Source organism: Eublepharis macularius, chromosome 7 (assembly GCF_028583425.1).
Source record: "Eublepharis macularius isolate TG4126 chromosome 7, MPM_Emac_v1.0, whole genome shotgun sequence".
NCBI lineage: Eukaryota > Metazoa > Chordata > Lepidosauria > Squamata > Eublepharidae > Eublepharis > Eublepharis macularius.
This window is the reverse complement of record NC_072796.1, coordinates 122128132-122147299: the sequence shown is the minus strand read 5'-3', so window position 1 is coordinate 122147299 and position 19168 is coordinate 122128132. Positions and strand designations below refer to the sequence as shown.

At 44.0% G+C, this 19168-nt stretch overlaps 1 protein-coding gene across 1 annotated transcript in view; it reads left to right on the top strand.

Moving 5' to 3' along the window:
• The first annotated feature begins 893 nt into the window (after positions 1 to 893).
• EIF3H (eukaryotic translation initiation factor 3 subunit H) overlaps positions 894 to 19168 on the top strand; it is a 75352-nt gene continuing 57077 nt past the window's right edge. Inside the window, exons 1-2 of the mRNA XM_054986066.1 lie at positions 894 to 1048; positions 18638 to 18794. Coding sequence (XP_054842041.1) covers positions 932 to 1048; positions 18638 to 18794 — 274 coding nt within the window. The 5' untranslated portion in view covers positions 894 to 931. The remainder of the gene's footprint in view (positions 1049 to 18637; positions 18795 to 19168) is intronic.

Below are 19168 nucleotides of genomic sequence, written 5' to 3'. Positions count from 1 at the left end.
AAACCCCTTACAAGTGTTGCAAAAGGAATCCTGCGGTGCTTTAAAGGATGCAAGTAAATACATTGAAGCCGCTCAGCTCCTTAAAGACAAATCGAGTTTTATTCCAGCACATTTTGTTTTTGCTGTATCGCATTTCATAGCATGAAATGCAATGAGTGGATCTTCATTATTGCGAGCAGGAGTATTTAAAAAGTCTGAAGGTATCTTAAGATTGACAGATTTTTCATTCACCAAACCTTATGCTGGAATGAAAAATGTGTGACTCTTCAAGGGATCACAAGACTGCTGTTACTTTTTACTGCCACAAACGAACAGCGCAACTCCTTCGGAATAAAGAATGAAAAATAATCATTATAGTCATGTTAGGTTTTCTGGGTTTTGAAGGCTGCCAACCTCCAGATGGATTTGAGTCCAGTGGCACCTTAGAGACCAACAAGATTTTCAGTGTATGAGCTTTGGAGAGTCAAAGCTGCCTTCCATCAAACGGAGTCGAATAGAAACCGATTGGGGGGGGGGAGCAAAGCTGCAATATAAACAATTTGCACGTGCAAACAAATTTCCATGTTTCATACCCTATGCATATTTACTTGGGAGTAAATCCACTCAATTGGATGGGACTTACTCATAAATAAATATGCATTAGACAGGATCTCACTGATTGCTCAGGCAGCAAACATTCGATCTTTCCGAATAAAAATGGGGGTGACGGTGGGGCGAAAGAACGAATAAACACTACTGCGCACGCGCGTTAAAATCTTCGGTCGGCTTCCTTTGCGCCTCCCGTCCTTTTGCGCCAGCGGAACGAGGAGTTTCGCTTTGCTACCCGGAACCTTTTTCCGAGGACTGTGTTTCCACCCGGAAGTATTGTCGTTGAACAATTTTCTGGTGCCGTCCTCTTTCCTTTCCGGGTGGTGTGCTCTTTTCCCTAGACATGGCGTCTCGCAAGGAAGCACCCGCAGCCGGCTCCTCTTCCCTGGGCGGCAGTAAAGGGAAAGCCAAAGCGGTCCCGGGCGACTCCGCCGTGAAGCAAGTGCAGATCGACGGGCTGGTGAGCTTGGGGGCGAGGGAAAGGGTTGGAGGAGTCGGCGGGAAAGAGCAACTGGGCTAGGCTGAGCTCCTTGGCCTGAGGGCGGATGAAAAAGGAGGGCGGGCGAGGTGGGCCCTCACGGTTCCCACATGAATATCAGATCAGGATCAAGTGGGTAGCCGTGTAGGCCTGTAGTAGAAGATCCAGATTTAAGTCCAGTAGCACCTTAAGGAGCAAGTAGATTTCCAGGGTTATAAGCTTTTGAGCTTTGATTCTCGAAAGCTCATACCCTGGGAATCTAGTTGGTCTGTAAGGTGCTACTGGAACCGAATCTTGCTCTTGAAGAGATCTCTGTAGCATGGAGATTGATTGTAGTTCAGGGGGAGGTCCTGAAGGTTGGCAACCCTGCCTCCTTCCCTTTTGTATGCTCACAATGGTCCTGCTTCTTGAGTGTCTGCTATACCTTTATCCAGCCCAGCCCTTCTTGTCAGGATGCTGTACAGGGCCTCCTTCTCTTTTGTATCCTGATGATGGCCTTGAGTGAAAGATAACAGCAGCTGGATAGGGGTTTGAACTAAAACTTACCAGACCCTAAGGTGCCATTCTAGCCACTACGCTATGCTGGCCCTGCCTTGGGTAGCTTAGGCAAGCCCAGTCTCATCAGACCTTGGAAACTAAGCAGGGTTGCCTTAGTTAGGAATTGAATGAGAGACCTCCAAGAAAGACCAGGGTTGCAGAGGCAGGCAATGGCAAACCACCTCTGCTAGTCTCTTCCCTTGAAAAGTCCAGCTGGGGTCACCATAAGTCAGCTATGACTTAATGGCACGTTTCACCACTACCATTTTGCCTTGAACCTAGGGTGACATTCTAGCCACTACACTATGCTGGCCCTGCCTTGGATAGCCCAGCCAAGCCCAATCTCGTCCAGTCTTAGAAGCTAAATAGGGTCAGCCTTGGTTAGCAGTTGGATGAGAGACCTCCAAAGAAGAGAGGTGGAATATAGATGAAATAAACAGTTTCAAGATTTATGCCTGACCTTTTAATCAAATGGTCTTCATGGATGTTGAAAAACACTAGGTTAGATAATTTTTTTAGAAAGTGCTTCTCAGCAGGCTTTGGACCCCTGGCTGGTAGCAGAGGCTAGTGGATCCATCTCCTTACTTTTGAAGTCTTGGGGTAACTGGCAGTTCTGCAGAGTTCTGTTCCGGCATCTGCTCCTTCTCTGGCTGGTGGACAGGTCCGGTCTGGTCTTCCCTTGGAGATTGCATATCAAACCAGGATTGGTTATCTCTTAATCCTGCTGTAGACTGCTTCTAGGAACTGAAGTGAGTAGATGGAAGTGGAGTGGACCTTAGAAGGGCAAGGTTTCAATTCTGCGTGGAAGTCTCTGCCTTCTTAACCAGAAAGATCGTGCTCTTAATTCCAAACATTTGAGTGAGTTGACTGATTCTTCCCTCAGTGAACAAGGACGGGTACTCTTCGCTTGTGCTTTTGCTTGTTGCTAGGCTTAGTACTGACCCCAAGAGGACTAAATCCTGCTAAATTAATTAAAATTAAATCCTGGAGACAATCCTTTTTCAGTTGTTTGCAGGGAAATTGCCATTGCTTTTTGCATTTGGTTTAATGGTTAAGGCCCTTTTTGATTTCTGTGGCTTCTACTAATTTAATTACATACACTCCCCCCCATTCCTTTCCTCCTTCAGGGAGCAGCACACAAGGTCATCTCAGTACCTACAAGGTAGGTTAGACAGGAAGACAATTGAGTGGCCCATGGTTACCAAGGGGGCTTAATGATGAAGCATTTGGGCCTGAGTCTCCCTAGTTAGATCGATACACTAACTATATTACAACACACTTGCTTTCCTACTGGTGCTTAATTTGGGCTTGGCTTTGTTCTGGTTGCTGTACTTCAGCCCTGTATTATGTGAAAAAACAACGATGGTCTTGAGAGATGATCGTACATACAGAATTTAGGACCGTATGGGAACAAGCACATAGAGAAGTTCCATCGTGTTTAAATTGAAGCAAGGTATTTACTTCTGAAAGAGTAAATGACAAGTAAATAAGAGTAAATAACAAGTAAAAATATAATGCAAGTCAAAAGGTGCCTGGAAAGATGAAATATGTTGTCGCAGACAGTGTTTTTTTGAGGGGAAAAGGTGCTGGTACTCATAGCATTGTGCTGATTTCCACCAAATCCTCCTGTAGGACTTGGAAGTGTCCTGAAAAAGGTGCTGTGACAATTCCCTGCCCGTCCTTCCTGTTTCAGGAGAGATTTATAGTTCAGTGTTTTTGTCTAACAGGTTTGGAGGTGCAAAATGGAAACCTAATTAATGTTACTTATGCAATCAGGGGAATCCTTGTTACTAATACTTACCTGAGATGCTAGAAACTGGGTTTCTAGTATGATAATGTTTGATAGTATGCAACAAGAAAGACCATAAACCAGGCCTTGACAAATTTTCTTTGGGTTTAGGAGCTGGCACTAAAATTCTAATTATTACTATTGCAAATCCTAATCTTTAACAGGTTCTCGCACTTTTATTAAAATTCTAACAAAAGTGTTGCAGTGTATAAATAACTATGACATATGGTTGTTGTGGGTTTTCCGGGCTGTATTGCCGTGGTCTTGGCATTGTAGTTCCTGACGTTTCGCCAGCAGCTGTGGCTGGCATCTTCAGAGGTGTAGCACCAAAAGACAGAGATCTCTCAGTGTCACTGTGACACTGAGAGATCTCTGTCTTTTGGTGCTACACCTCTGAAGATGCCAGCCACAGCTGCTGGCGAAACGTCAGGAACTACAATGCCAAGACCACGGCAATACAGCCCGAAAAACCCACAACAACCACCGTTCTCCGGCCGTGAAAGCCTTCGACAATACAACTATGACATAACTCTGGTTGTCATCACCAGAGCAAAAAACTCACCTCTAATCCTAGCCTGTCTTCTTTGCAGTTACTCATAAACTCATTTGGAAACCTCCATATAACTGAATATTGGAGCCAGTCTAGAAAGCAACTGGTTAAGAAATGAATTGATTTACCACCCCTGAATGGCGTAGAATTAACATACAAACAAGCAGTGACCCAACCTTCATGCACATGCATTTTTAAATCATATAACAAAAAAAATCAAGTGAAATAACAACAACAGCAACAACATTCAATTTATATACCACCCTTCAGAATGACTTAACGCCAATTCAGACTGGTTTACAAAGTATGTTATTATAATCCCCACAACAACAATCACCCTGTGAGGTGGGTGGGGCTGAGAAAGCTAGAAGCTGTGACTGACCCAAGGTCACCCAGCTGGCTTCAAACAGAGGAGTGGGGAATCAAACCCGGTTCTCCAGATTAGAGTCCCGTGCTCTTAACCACTACACCAAACTGACTCTGCTCTGCTCCGTTCATCTCAAATAATAAATAAGCTCTGTATGTCTGCTGAGGATTGTTCAGAGACAGTGCAATAGGATCATTGCTGAAAGTACTGGGTACTGCATTGAAATTTCTAGATGCCCTGGCACCTGGGATTTCACAGAATCACAGAGTTGGAAGGGGCCATACAGACCTTCTATTCCAACCCCCTGCCCAATGCAGGATAAGCCTAAAGCATCTCTGACCAATATTCATACAGCCTCTTCTTGAAAACTGCTAGTGAAGGGGAGCTCACCACCACGTCCCTAGGCAGCTGATTCTAACTTTGAACTACTCTGACTGTGAAAAAGTTTTTCCTAATACCCAGCCGGTACCTTCATGTAATTTAAGCCCGTTTCTTCGGGTCCTATCCTCTGCTGCCAACTGGAACAGCTCCTTGCCCTCCTCCAAATGACACCAAATATTTAGAGAGACCAATCATGTCCCCCCTCAATCTCTTTTCCAAACGAAACATTCCCAAGGCCCTCAGCCTTTCCTTGTAGGGCTCAGTCTCCAGACCCCTGATCATTCTCGTCATATTTCATTCATTCTTGATCCAGCTTCAACCCTTTGAAATGAATTCTGCATTAGCTCCTTCCTAGACAAAAAGAGATATTATGATAACCAGTGCTTATCTACAGTATAAAAATCACATACATTTTTGTAATGGAAAATCCATTTTTAAGCTGAAGAAAAATTCTAAAGATTCTGTTATCTCTGCCACAAGAAGTATCCAAATAATAAATATACGGTAAATTCATGGGTAAGTGGCTACAATTTCTTAAGGTGACTCTGGAAGTTAAGAATTCTGTTGAAATTGTTATTGCGCATTTTGTTCCAAAGACCTGGGGGAGGGCGAGCTGAGGAGTTTTCTTTGATTCTCAGCCTATTAGCTGTTCTAACTAGGGCCCGTTCTTTCCTCAACACACACCAATTGCTCTGATTGCTTTTGTTTGAAGAATTGCTGAGGATGTTTCAAAGCTCTCTTGGTTTTTGTATTCTGCCCAGAAAGTGGTTTAGTAAAAGGCGCTGTAACCTTTTGCCTTTCAGAATGCTTAGCTGTGGCTTCTTAAATAAGAACATCCTCTGAACTTTGGGCCATTGTTGACGTGCGTTTTTTCAATAGGCTTTTTTTTCAAATGGTTCAAGTTGAAATCAAATCACACAGATACTTTATAAACGGTACCCAAAATAAAAGTCTTAAGTCCCAGGAATGGTTTTCTTTGAGTAAGTTCTGCTGAATAAAATATGACTTGTTTCTAAGTAGACCTATTTAAGAGTGTCTCTCTGATTCTCCGGCACCTCTTAGTAGCTTTTCGATACTATCAACTACGTGTCCTTCTGGAGAGGCTGACAGGGCTGGGACTAGCTGCACCGTGTTTCAGTGGTTCTGCTCTTATTTGATTGACCCGTTCCAGAAAGTTGTGCTGGGGGACTGCAGCTTGGCCCTGTGGCGTTTATGCTGTGGAGGCTAGCAGGGTCTGTGGAAATCCTAAATAGGTATCTGGAGCAGGTAATTGGAGGGATGAGAGCCAATAAACTGAAGCTCACAGCAGACAAGACTGAGGTAGTATTGGTCAATGGAGAAGCCGCTTGAGGACTGCAGAGCCAGCCTGTCCTGGAGGGGGTTGCGCTCCCCCTGAAGGAGCAGGTTAGGAGCTTGGGGAGGGGGTGCTGCTGGATCCTGGCCTATGTTTGGAGGCTCAAGTCTCTTCTGTGGCATGTAGTGCCTTTTGTCAGCTCTGGCTCGTTCACCGGATATGGCTGTTCCTTAAGAAGCGTGCTCTGGCCCCGGTGATCCATGCTCTGACGACATCCAAATTAGATTACTGTAATGCACTCTGTGTGGGCTGCCTTTGAAAAGGGTTTGGGAACTTCAGTTGATCCAAAATGCAGCAGGCAGGCTGCTGGCAGGGGTTGGTTACAGGGACTGTATCTTCCCGGAGCTGAAGGATCAGCAATGGTTACTCGTATATTTCTGGGCACAATTCAAAGTGCTGGTTCTTACATTAAAGGCCTTAAATGGCTTGGGGCCAGGGTGCCTAAAGGGGCATCTCCCAGACTGTCCAGCCTGCCAGTTAAGATCTGCCTCTCATGCTCTGCTCTCTGTGCCCCTCGTTTCAGAGGGCTGGAGAAAGAGGATTTTTTTGCTCACCTTTCGCTCTCCCCCTTCAGGCTTGCCTAGCACCTCTCCAGTGCTTTCCTTCAGGTGCCAGGCTAAAACGCATCTTTTTATTCAGGCTTTTAATAAGTTTTTTAAAATCATACTTGCTTTTAAAAGATTTGCTTCTGTTTTAAGGATAGTTTTTATGCTGCTTATGTCCAATGGCTTTTTTTAAGGCTAGTTTTTTTTATGCTATGGTTTTTAATTGTAAACTGGCTTGAACAGGACTCTAAAAAGTGGCACAGAAATGTTTCAAATACATAAATAGGATTGGTCTCTGAGATGCACTGAAGAAGTCATAGGACCTCAGTAAGTTGATGTCAAAGAGTAGTTTTAGGCTGTCATAACACATTGGGGGTCTTGCTATATTTGAGAAAAACAACAAACTGTTGAGAAATCCCGCTAGCCCAGGATTGCCCACTTCAACCCAAAGGATATATCTTTGCATCACCAATTGCTGCATCCGTGTGGGCGGAACGCAGAGCCGTTGCATCCCTTCAAAGGCTATGTCACTGATAAACACACAGCCTCAAGGAGCTTAAAAGAGAAACATCTGGTACCATTTGGTGTCCATTAAACTTGCGCCCTGTTGAATAGTTAGCATCTGGCCTCGGTGTTGTACTTCAAGACTCGTAGACGAAATTTTGCTTGACAATGGCTCTTCCTGTTTGGAGAGAGAATTGGCAACTCTCCTCTTCTGTATGCCGCTGTGGTTTAACAGTTGGACTTCTCATTACGTTTTTCATCAGACGGGACTTTTGCGTTGTGATTACGAATGCACAGCCGAGGAGTCTGATGGATTATGGTCTCTTGGTGCCAGTTTGTCGACTGTTACTTACTAGCATAATGAACAATATGTGTTTCCACTTAACGTTCACAAAGCACAGTGGTAGTGATAGAGTTCTTTGGAAGAGGCAAAAGAGTTCTTCTGGGTAGCTGATCCTCTCATCGCCACCACCAGATATGTTCTGTTTTCTGTAGGAGGGGAAGAGGCAGGATGGGACGTAAGCGAGTTGTGTAACACTAAGTAGTAGCTGATACCAATTAAATCTGAAGCTAGAGGCACCTCAAGGCTTCGGTCTTCTCATATCTACATAGCTGTATAGTGACATCTTAATCTTGTCGCTGCTATGAAGCACCATGCGTTGGTTAGATTGCATTTTGGGGGGTGGAAAAAGCAGCTGCTGAGCCTCTGAAGAGGAGGAATTTAACTGTTCAGGAGATCTCTTACTCTGGCTGTAGCAGGAGATCAAGAATAAAATTTGGTGACATTGAGGAGGCATCTCTGAGCAAATGCAGATGTCTTGAAGGGTGTGTGTGGAGAGAGTACAGAAATGTCTCTGCAGAAGCCACTTGGCTGTGTTGTTGGTGCAGGGGCAATTCTTTGGAGTGCTGCAACAACCAGCACTCACCTGCGGGTCACCTGAACTTGGCTACAGTGGTCTTCAGCTCTGCATTACAGTCCTGCTGCAGCTCTTGGGATGCTGCGCCTGTAGCATTGGTGCCTAAAATAAGTCCGCTGGGGTTTGCATTGGTCAGAACACCTTGGTGAGTCAAATCTTTGCCAAATGTTGTTAAAAGCCAAATTAATTTGTATTAGAAGAGTATTAAAGGGGAGATTTATGCTAACCGTGAACTTATCAGAAGTTCCAGATTCTTCATTATGTGAATGAGTTTAGGGGATCCTTGAGTCTCATGCAGTCCTTCCCCCTCCCCATCTACAATGTGGTTTGCCAAGAAAGCAGAAATCTTGAATTAGAGTGGAGGGAAAGAAGCACCAAGGAGATTGATATGGTTTGCTTAAACCAAAGTTTGGAATCCCTGTTTTTCAGGAAAAGGGCAAACTGTAGCTTGTAGTTCAAAAAGGCTTTAATTATATTGTGTGTTAAAAGGAGGAGAAGAAGTAGAGGGAATGCACAAGCCTTAAGATACACCCCCCCCCAAAAAAAAGCTTTTAATGCACAAACAAGCCCTGTTGGGGGACATGTCTGAACTATGCCTTGAGCAATTTTCTTAAACGATGTTAAACCACGTTTAACTTTTCCATGTTTGCAGTGCACTGTACATAAAAGGCACGTTCCCAAGAAGCCTAAACAACAAACTTTAGTCTTAAATTCTCTGTTTCTTGTGATAATAGATCAAACCCTTTTTAAAAAATGTACTTTTTGATCATGTGGCTTTAAAAAAAATAAAGATATTTTTGAACAGTACAACAGCATGCAAGCTACAAAAATTTTAAAAACTTGTTTAAATTATATGGAGAAGGAAAATCACAATACATGATAGAAATTCTGTAAACCAATGCCATTTGTTTCTGGAATTTATCTTTGAACACTGCGAATATTGTTAATCGGATCTCCTTTTAAGCATACAGGCTAGGCTTTGTGGTAACAATTCCTTCCTTGTGTTATTCACAATTACTTTCTGTCTTGCGAATATCATTTATAATACATTCCTCAAGCCATTTACTCCAGAGAAGTCTCAATGAAATCAAGGGAATATTGCCTTAACTGATGATCCTAAGCATGGTTAACTTGGAAGTAAACTTTGGAGCGATTTACCTTCAAGTAAACACATTTGTGGCATTTTAACTACTGTAATCATGTTACTTGAGTATACCATGTGGCTTTTCAAGTCAATGTGATTTTTTAAAAAATAATCCTTTATCGTCAGAAAAAGCAGATTGATAACTAGAAATCCTTATTTTGCTTCATGGGAATGTGCCATTGATACACAGCGCCTTGGGGAAATTTTGTTTAACACTTTTTTTAAAAAAAAAAAAACCTCTGTAATTCTAGATTGACAGTTGAGAAGTTAAAAGCAGTTGGACTTTTTCTGGGGGGGGGGTGGAGCAACCTAAATCAGCTTTTCCCTCTCCTTGTTTTTTTTCTCTGCCGTCATGTCAATCTTTCCTGTCTCACAAATGGCCCGACATTTAGGTTTGCTGACCATCTTGTTTAGATTTGGTTTCAGTGTGACCTTTTGGTTGTGTGTTGTGTTTGATATTTGTATAAGGAGGTACTGAATGTCTGTGAAATTAATGTCAGTCTCCCTGCCATTATTTGAACACTTCTGGGAAGAGAATGCTGCTCTCTGGATCTCTGTCTAGTTATATGGCGTAGAAGAGAGTCAGAGTCCAGTAGCACCTATAAGACTAAAAAAAGTTGTATGAGCTTTCGTGAGTCACAGCTCACTTTTTCAGATAGCTACATGGCTGTATTGTTTTCTGGCAGCAAAGCCGGAAAAGGACAAAGGCATTTCCATCCTAGCATAATTTGCTTCCAGTCTTGATTTTTGAAAGGCTTGCAATTGCATAAAGAAGGACTCACACAGTCAGAAACTTAAGTGTTTTTGCCTGCCATTTTCAAAAAACCCTTGCTGAAGATGGATCCCTGACAATTGGATAACATGAAGAACACGACAACAATTTAGATACTCCAAACAAAGTGATGTTGCTTGCTATTTCAAAAATCTTCTCGGTCTGTTTTCTTCTGAAGGCCTGCTAGATGTGGAAAGCTGTTTTGTGGCTTTCCCCTTCTAAATTCAGAATGTCACTAAAAATTCAGATCCAATCGATGTGAAAGGAGTGGCTTGTTGCATGATGATATGGTTAACTGCTGCTGTTCTTGGCTGCACTCTCGGAATATTCACACATGCAGACGCTGGGGCATGAAGTCAGAAGAGCCTTCGTTTGATACGCAGGCGGCAGCAGGAAGCGGTTCGGAAGCTGCGCAGATACTTGAAAGTTCGCATTGCAAATAGCACAGCAGCACGCACTTCAGTGTGCTGCTGACAAATAAAAATCTTGATTCATATTTACCAAGCAGAAGAACGTTAAGGTGAAATGGCAGCTCAGTTTTCTGAAATCCCAGTGGCAGGTTTAAAGTTCTGTAGGCGTGATACAGCAGTATGGGGCAGTCAAGAGAGGCGCCTCATCTTCTTAATTTGGTGTGGGCATTTTGATGAGATAACCTGAAATAGGAGGCTTGGTCATCTTGATGACAAACCTAGACTGGAAAACTTCCCAGGTTAGCACACACACATACCCCTTGTGTGAGCGTCTTGCATACTTTAGAGTGATACTGTGATTAGAGCATTGAACTAAAACGGCAGAGACCTGGGTTCAGATCTTCGCTCGTGGATAAACTTGGGTCAGTCATTGAGGTGGATCCAATAGATGATTTCCATGGACAAAAGGGGGAGCAGTTTTGGATTTCTCCCCACCTGCACGAGACCTTTTCATGTTGTTCAGGGACATTTGGGGCTTCGGCAGGAGCAGGGTGGCCAGAAAGTCGTGCTCCGGTGAGTGGGAATCCTCCTGTCACTGGATATTTTTGGTGGTCTCCAAGCCATTCTTTCTCAGTCTAGCCCGCCTCACGGGGTTATTATGAAGATAAAACAGAGGAGCTGGAGAATCATATATGCTCCTCTGAGCTTCTCCACAGAAGGACCTGTCTATCTGTTGCAGAGGGACTGAGTAGTGGAAATTGTGTAGAGTAATAAGTAAAAGATGTGAATTCCCAGTTGAGACCTCTTGCCAAAACCTTATGCAGAAAAGGTATCCTTGCTGAATCCAGAACTGAGAAATTCATACATTCTATACAAGGCACCGAGAGCTTAGGTAGAGTGCATGTGTGGAGGGAAAACTGTGCCCCCAGCTGAATTGGCTGCTTCCTGATGTTCCTCTTGAGTATGCAAGCGATACGTTTAAGTGACGGCTAAGCCTTGGTTGCTACTTGCCGTGTCAGTGTTCTGTTTGCTGGGACTTAATGCTGGCGGAGAAGCGGCTGTTCATGAGAAGCGATCAGAGCTGGGTCATGCTTGCTGAAAAAACTTTTCAAAGATACTAACTGCACATTAGAACGGTGGGAATGGGGGGGAAATCCTTCTTGGAGTTGTTAAGCAAATTCAATGAGCCGTTCAGGCTATGCTTGCTAATGAAGCAAGACCTATAGAAATACATATGTTCTACAAACCATGCATTATTTACATTAAATTCTATGGCAGAAAGATGTTGCTGTCAGTCACTCGATCAGACTCTGCTTCTACTGTTCCTCCCTCCCCAGCCTTTCATTTCTTCCCCCAACCAGCTTCCAGATGTATCCTGAGGCCGGACACATGCAACTGATTGCCCGCTATAAGCAACTATATAAAGGCTACTTATTTTGGAAGGTTCAGTGGGATGCCCTATCCAAGAGAGAGAAAAAGATGACATGAAAGCAATTTGTGGGTTCCTCTTGATTCTGGCTTCTCTCTCCCTGCCTTCCTCAGTCGTGGGATACAAAGCAGCTTCGCCGTCTCATCTGTCCTCGGAATTTAACAATGTCAGTTCTAAGCAGAATTACCCTTGCCTGTGCAAGCTGATTTTATTTATGTATTTATTTGCTCGCTCTGTTTATGGCCCACCTTTCTCACTGAGACTCAAGGCAGATTGCACAGTGTAAGTCGATATAATCAACAGCAGAGACACTCGACTGAAAATGAAACAGGGTATAGAAAGGTAAATTTGCAGAGATTTGAAGAAAACAACAACAGAAATCCCATGCGCAGCTGAAACAAAGCATGAGCAATTCTAAATCTAACATACTAAACAATGCAGGAACTAGCCAGTAGGATCACACTTAGCAGCAGCAGATAGTATTGTAGTTTACACTGGAGTAACTCTGTGTCGGATTACACCGTAATACAGTTTCTCTCCACCTCCCTCAGCATTTATCTTTTTTCCTCTTAAATTAGAAAATGTATATCCATTTTTATGAAAGCTGGAAATGCTTTAAGTACTGACAGATAATTAGAACAGACTAAAAACTGTACCAGAAACGTAACAGTAGTAATAATTTTAAAAGGCCTTAGATTATGGAGGGTTTCAAAGGGGGTTGAGAAGCCCTTATGAAAGAGAGACTCTTTCTTTTGCCATTTTGCCATCTTTTTTCTTTTATAAGATTCCCTCCCAATGCCTAATCTTATTCCTGCGTCTTGTAGGAACGGAGTAGAAGGGGAACCCTCCGCCAGACGAGTGTATGCCAAGGTCTCCTAAATTAGGAAGCTCTTCTTTATGATCTTCTTGATGGTTGCCAAGAAGCAGTGTGATGGTGACTTTAAGTGCCCAGCTTCTCTGCAGATCAAACAGTTGGAATCCCAGGACTCTGTTGCAAAAAAGCCACTTCTACAAAAGAGCCATTCCACAGTTTCCATGGAGATAAACTTGACTTGTGGAATGGGTGCTGTGACACTGCCTACTTTCCTCATGTTTAGATCATTCATTTTTCTGCATCGCTTATCTGAATCTTAAAACTTGATTTCACTTTAACCATCCTTCCAGTTCTAATATCCTGTGTATGTCGCATTGTGATCTAATGGGCCAGAGAGTAAGACGGTGTGTGGCATGGATGCATGCCCTCTCTTAGTTTTTTTTTAAATAATCCCTTCAGGCCTTCTGCCCGTGTTCCTGGTTTCTCTGACAGATCAATAAGACTTCACCGCTGCTTACACAAGATTAATAGCAAGTGTTGTAAAGGTACAAGCGGAATGGCTTTATTTCCTGTAGACTCCAGTCACTTACAAAAGGACGTGTAAAAGTGATTGATGGCGATGCGGCTGTGAGAGTGTAGAAATGTCTTGCTGCTGTCATGTTGCTATCTAAGAAGTGGGGACCTGATAAAAACTTTAATGGAGGAGGGAGAAGAAGAGCAGGGTAAAAAGGAGGATTTTTTTCTTCTCAACTGTGATTCTCCTTTCTTCACCTCCGCTCTTCCTGGTTCTGAGAAGCCCGTTCTTGAGGCTGGCGTGTAAGGTTGGGAAGTGCCCAGCTCAAGTAGAGAGGTTGTAGTTGACCTTCCCTGGCTCTGCTCCTTGGAGCTGGTCAGCTAGCTAGCTGGGTGCAGACACTGGCTTGAGAGAGGCTGTGGTGGCTCCCCTGAACTTCATGTATGGGGATAGTCACTGCTTCCTTTCCCCCCTGCTCAAAATGAGGAACACCCAGTTGAGCAGAGAGGCTGTGGCCAGTTTCCTTGAGCTGACTGTGTAGATCGATATTTTGACACTGCCTGGAAGAATCTGCCTCATGTCAAATGGAGATGTTGGGTCTTCCTTGGTTTTTTTCTGGTGTGAGCAATGACACGGCTGGCTTCACAGACCCCTGTGCTTGGAAGACCACATGCTGGCCTTCTCTCCAAACTTTTTAGTTGTGTATCCCCTGAATGGTTTCATTGAATGAAGTAAGGGTGTGAGTTTCTTCTGTTCTCTCCCTTTGACCCCAAAGCTATCGTGTTGGTGTTGCTTTGGGTTTAAGAGATGAATGTGGCAATTTCTGGAAATTGAGCAATGGCACTGGGGGAGAGGGAGAAATGGGTTACCTCTCCTGTTCAGCCTCTTAATCCTTCAAGGTGAATTGTGCTATTGTGGTTGAATGGGGGGAGGATAGGCTTGTATCCTCTGATGTCCACACACCCCTGTCCTATAAACAACAAAAGGGCAACTCTTCCCATGCACAATTTAAAGGATCCTTTGGACCTCTGGCTAGAGGACGGCAAGCAGCAGGGTACTTGCTTCCCTTCTGCCTCTGACCACAGAGTTGCCCCTTTCTGTTTTCAGTGTTTACTGGCAGCTTGCATGTGCATCCCTCACCCTTTGTGGGTGTCGGAATAAGCTCCCTAGGCAAACTCAGGATTTCCCCGCATTGCTCTCTCTCCTGGCTACCTGTCCTTCTCTCTGCCCATTCTAACTTGGTCCATTAGCATGTGTGGTAGGAGGGGCTGTAATAGCTAATTTCTCTCCCTTTTAAAAGAAAAGTGGGGACTGCAGCTTGAAGGCTGACTTTTAGTATAGATTTAAAAAGTTGTTTTGCGTCCTGTTTACCAGTTGAGTTCACTAGAATACGACACGCTAGCATCTGGAGCTCTTCAGCACTCCGTGCCAGGGTCTGTGGAATCCCTGCATTGCTTCTTCAGGAACACATGGGTGCATCCAATAATAGGGTTACATTACATATCTCTTGCATATCCAAATTAATAGAAGGAATGCCAAGGTATTTGAGCAGAAGGTTAATCTTCACAAAACCTTCTCTTCTGTTTGGCAATGAGTTTGGCCTCAGCAGAACATTTAACTCTGAGCTCTCTTGATTATTTTGGAAGCTCTGCCTATGATTACCTTCGCTCGGTTTCTTAACCCTGGCAGAGACCAGTTGCTTAACGCTTCTTTTCATTCTTGGGCCACAATCCTCCAAGGAACCCCCGTATGTGAGTGCAAGGATTTTCTCTGCTTTCTGTGAACAGCAGCCCCTTGAGCCACATTGAAAGAGATTTCGTCTGAGCTTTGGGCCAGGCTGGTAGTGGCGGAAGATTGTTTTTAAGCAAAAGGGTTGAAAGGCCGGCAAGTTGTTTCATTGGAAGTTCTCGAACTGGAAGGAGCCTTAGAGATTTCCATGTCCAACCCTTCTCTTAGAGCAGGAAGTCAAAAGCCAGAGCATCCTTGACCTAGGGTTCTGCAGCTCAGCTTGAAGATCTCATACGCGAGAGAGGCGCCCCCGCCCCCATAATCAAGGGGTTTAGATCAGTGGCTCTCACCCTTTCAGATCTGATGTCCCACCAAATGCTCGGTCAATGTACCAGTGTCCCACCAGGATACAAACAGCCCGTTTTTCTTTTTTCAAGAAGGGCATTTATATGTTTACAGGCATTCTGTTTCTGTATTTATCATTTACGGTTAAGCTTTAAGGACGTTAAAAATTGCAGTAGTATTGTTGCCAGTAAATTTTATTGCTGTGGCTTTAAAACACAAACAAAAAAGAATAATTCCGTAGGTAGCTGAAATTTTTAATACTATTGAGTGTAAATTTTAATACGGTAATTGGAAAGCACTTCGATAATTAAAATAAGCAGTAATACTATTATTGGGATTGAGGGAGAGCAGAATCCTACCTAGAACCGCTGGCTTAGACTGCGGATACAGTAGGCGAAGTGGTAAAATTGTTCTGGGACTGTGCCATTTTAGCGTGTAGGTGGTGATGAGGGTGGCATGGTTGAATAATCTGTTTGAATTTTTTTTTTAAATGTTGGGGAGATGACAGGCTATGAACCTTTTACCTGGTATCTAAGTTTTCTTTCAGTGTGTGGGAGGGGAATTATTCATTTACATGATTTGCTGATCTGGATCAGGAACTTGTACAGGTCAGTTCATACCATGGGGGAGAAGACTATGAAGACAGGTATCAGGAGGAGGAACTTCTTAATTCTCAGGCAATAATAGGAATCTATAATTCTTTTTTAAATCATCTTTTTCTACCTTTTTGGGTTGAAACCAAGTCTTTACCCCCTTTGGCTTTGATGTACCATTCTGCTGTGGTATTGCTGAATTGGAGACTGTGGAAAAAAAATTGCAGTTCTGTTTGGAACGCTCGGAATTGTCGGCCGCCCTGTAATTGAGAGCGGTGATTGTTGGTTGGGCTGGGAGAGGGTATACTGCTAAGTGGTTCGTATTCCGCCATTCGGAAGACTATTAAGCATATGCTTGCTGAGTTTAAATGTACTCGTTAAGTGACATATGTTTCCTGATGGTTGAACCCAAATCTGTTCATTGCTTAACCTGCAGACACCAAAATCAATAATAGCTTGTTAGCAGCAACCATCAAGGTGTTTCTTTTTAATGCGTGTTGACTTGGCATCGGGTTGCCCTGAGGTCAGTGTAGCTTGCTTACATGTAAGAATCCCAGCTGTAGCTTGTTTCCCCACCTATCCTGTTTAGGGATCTGTACCAACAGCCTTTTCTTTCTTTTAACATCTCCTTCAGTCTTCATCGCAGACCCATCTTGTGTGAGATCATGAATTTTAAAACCCTTTCACAGTCACATTTGTGAAAGGATGAGGCAAGTAAAAAAAAAAGTCCATGTTTTCCATTGTATGGTTATGGATTTCATTGTGTGTTTACAGGTTCTTCTTTATATTAATGATTGTGGGCTGGGATCCATGGGTGAGTCTCTAGTATATTCTAGAGTGATTAGCCTAAGTACAAAGTTGTGTTTTGCATGGTTGATAAGAAATAACTGCATAGCTGGCCCATTTTGCTTGGATTCTATCTCTGGGTCACTAATACATAATCACTAGCAAATGGTGATCATGCCTCCCCACCCCTGCACACACATTTTGTACTCACTTTCAGGGTGGAGGGGAGAGGCTTTGATAGAGGCTGAGTGGAATATAGTCTTTGAGAGGCAATGCCATGCCATTGGGAAGCAGAAGCTTGGCTGGGCCGGTTTGTTGGAGAGAGACAAGGATACAGAAATGATGAGAAGCGGACATACTTGGGTATCTCATGAGTGGATTTAAGGACGTTTAGTATCTGCTGAAAGTCAGAGAGCGGTGGACATTGCTGAGAGTTAGAGCAGTAGGCAAGTTGGAAGAGAGTGTAATTAATGAAATAACTTTGTTTACAGCTGATGTAAAACGGTGCGATGAAAGAGCACGAGACATCTGATAAGTAATGCAATAGAAACTGTTCTATCAAATATTTATCGGCTTCATTCCAGACCCTTAATGGACCTGTATTCTTGGATCACATCCCTATGGCTGGATTCTGGGGAAAAGCTCATGGAAAGAGTCGGCAGAGTGGATCTTTCCTGCCTTTCCCTTTCCCAGGCAGCCTGCTGCTTGTCCCAAACAATCCTCTTTGAAGTTCAGCTGATCTGGTCAGCTGCAGTATGGTACACAGAACTGCAAGGAGGAGAACAAATAAGGGTATCTCCTCACTGTCCACCAGTGCAAACTGCCAGCATTAGAGGAAGAAGGAGATGGTTTGGCCCGAGTCACGGCTCCTCGCTGTGTCTCCTTTGATGCATTGTACTCACAATGATCCCTTGGCCCTCAGTGAAGGGTTTCTGGACAAGCAACAGGCTTCTGGGAAGACGGGGGGCGGGGGATCTGCTCCACCATTCTCTTCCACAAGTTTTTTTCCCTGCAGGATCCAACCCAAGAATTCCAGATCTTTCTCATGCTCCACTTCCCTGAGCAGTCTTTTCTGATGCCAGGAAAATTTATTCCCAGAGAGGCGCGCCAGGCATGGATTGTATGAGTTGGGAGGCTGCAGAGGGGAGGAGGAGGAAGGGAGTGAAAATGTACCTCTTTGCTGCTTCTTCCATCAGTGGAGCTCTGCTGAAAACAGAGGCAGGAAGGGTGTTTTCATAATCCCCCCCCCCTCTACTGAAGTCTTCCAACTTGCACGGTTGTTAGTTCATGTGGGGCAGGGTTGTCGCTCAGTGGTACAGCATCTGCTTGGCCTACAAAAGGTCTCTGGTTCAATCCCTGGCATCTCTGGTGAAAAAGTTCAAGTAGGAGGTCATATGAAAGACCTCTGCCGGAGAGTCTGGAGAGCCACAGTCAGTCTGAGCAGGCTGGTTTGGGTGGACCTGTCGTCTGATTCAATATAAGGCACCTTCATGGGTATGTGAGTCGCATGATCCCAGGAACTTTCCCAGGGCCAGAAGGCACCGCTAAGGGCAGGGGAATTCAGGGAAGACCCGTGACCATCAGCAGTCTCTGCTGCCAAATTGCTGGAGCCAACCTCTTTTTGCCTGTGGATCACTGAATCCTACTGGCATAGCATAGAGAATGAAAGGTGATCTGGGGAATGAAAGGTGATCTGGATTGTTCCTAGTTTAAATCTCACCTTTGTTACAAACACAGTAGGAGGCCTTAAGCAAGTAGCTGTTGACCTCTCTCTGTCCCCTGTCTACTCTATGGGGATGGCACTGACTTAACTTTCAGAATTGCCGTAAGGTTTTCAGCATTATACTGTATGTGAGATACTTTAAACACGGACCGCTCTGTATAATCTGTCCAAAAGGGTGGTCTATAAACACACTGTTGTTGTTGTTGTTGTTATGAACATTGCTAATGATAATGATTATTCCCTCATCTTTGCTTCAGTTGGTTATATTTGCCTTGGTTTGCAATGTTACTCTTGGGGAAAACCACCCATGAATGTAACTGAATGTTATATGCGAAATGAGGCTGTCCTAATCAAGAGCTGCTCTCTTAGGTGGTGCTGAAGATCATCAAGCATTATCAAGAAGAAGGCCAAGGAAATGAAGTGGTCCAGGGCGTGCTGCTTGGGCTGGTGGTAGATGACAGGCTCGAAATCACCAACTGTTTTCCGTTCCCTCAGCATACGGAGGACGACGCTGACTTTGATGAAGGTAATCTGTTACAGTCCCTTCCTAAAGTCTCTCTTGCATCCTTCTCAAAAGGACACGTCTGTAGAAACTATCATAAAATAAAGTCTATGTGGAAATGTCACTAACCTGTAGTAGGAGGTGAGGTTCTCCTTGGGAGGAGACTCCAGTATATTATCTAGAGCTTACTGTTGAGAGCTGGGGTCTCGTGATGCAAGGGGTGATAGCTAAAAGCTAGACCACCGTGGACCACTGGCCCACTTCTGCTGGACTTATTCTGTCGGGTGCTTGGGATTTTGGCAAAGAATGAGGTGGTCCATGGTTGGACCCAGAAAAACACTTCTTAGGCACACTTGGGAACTTAGGTTTAATTATGCCTTAATTGTTACTGGATTGAG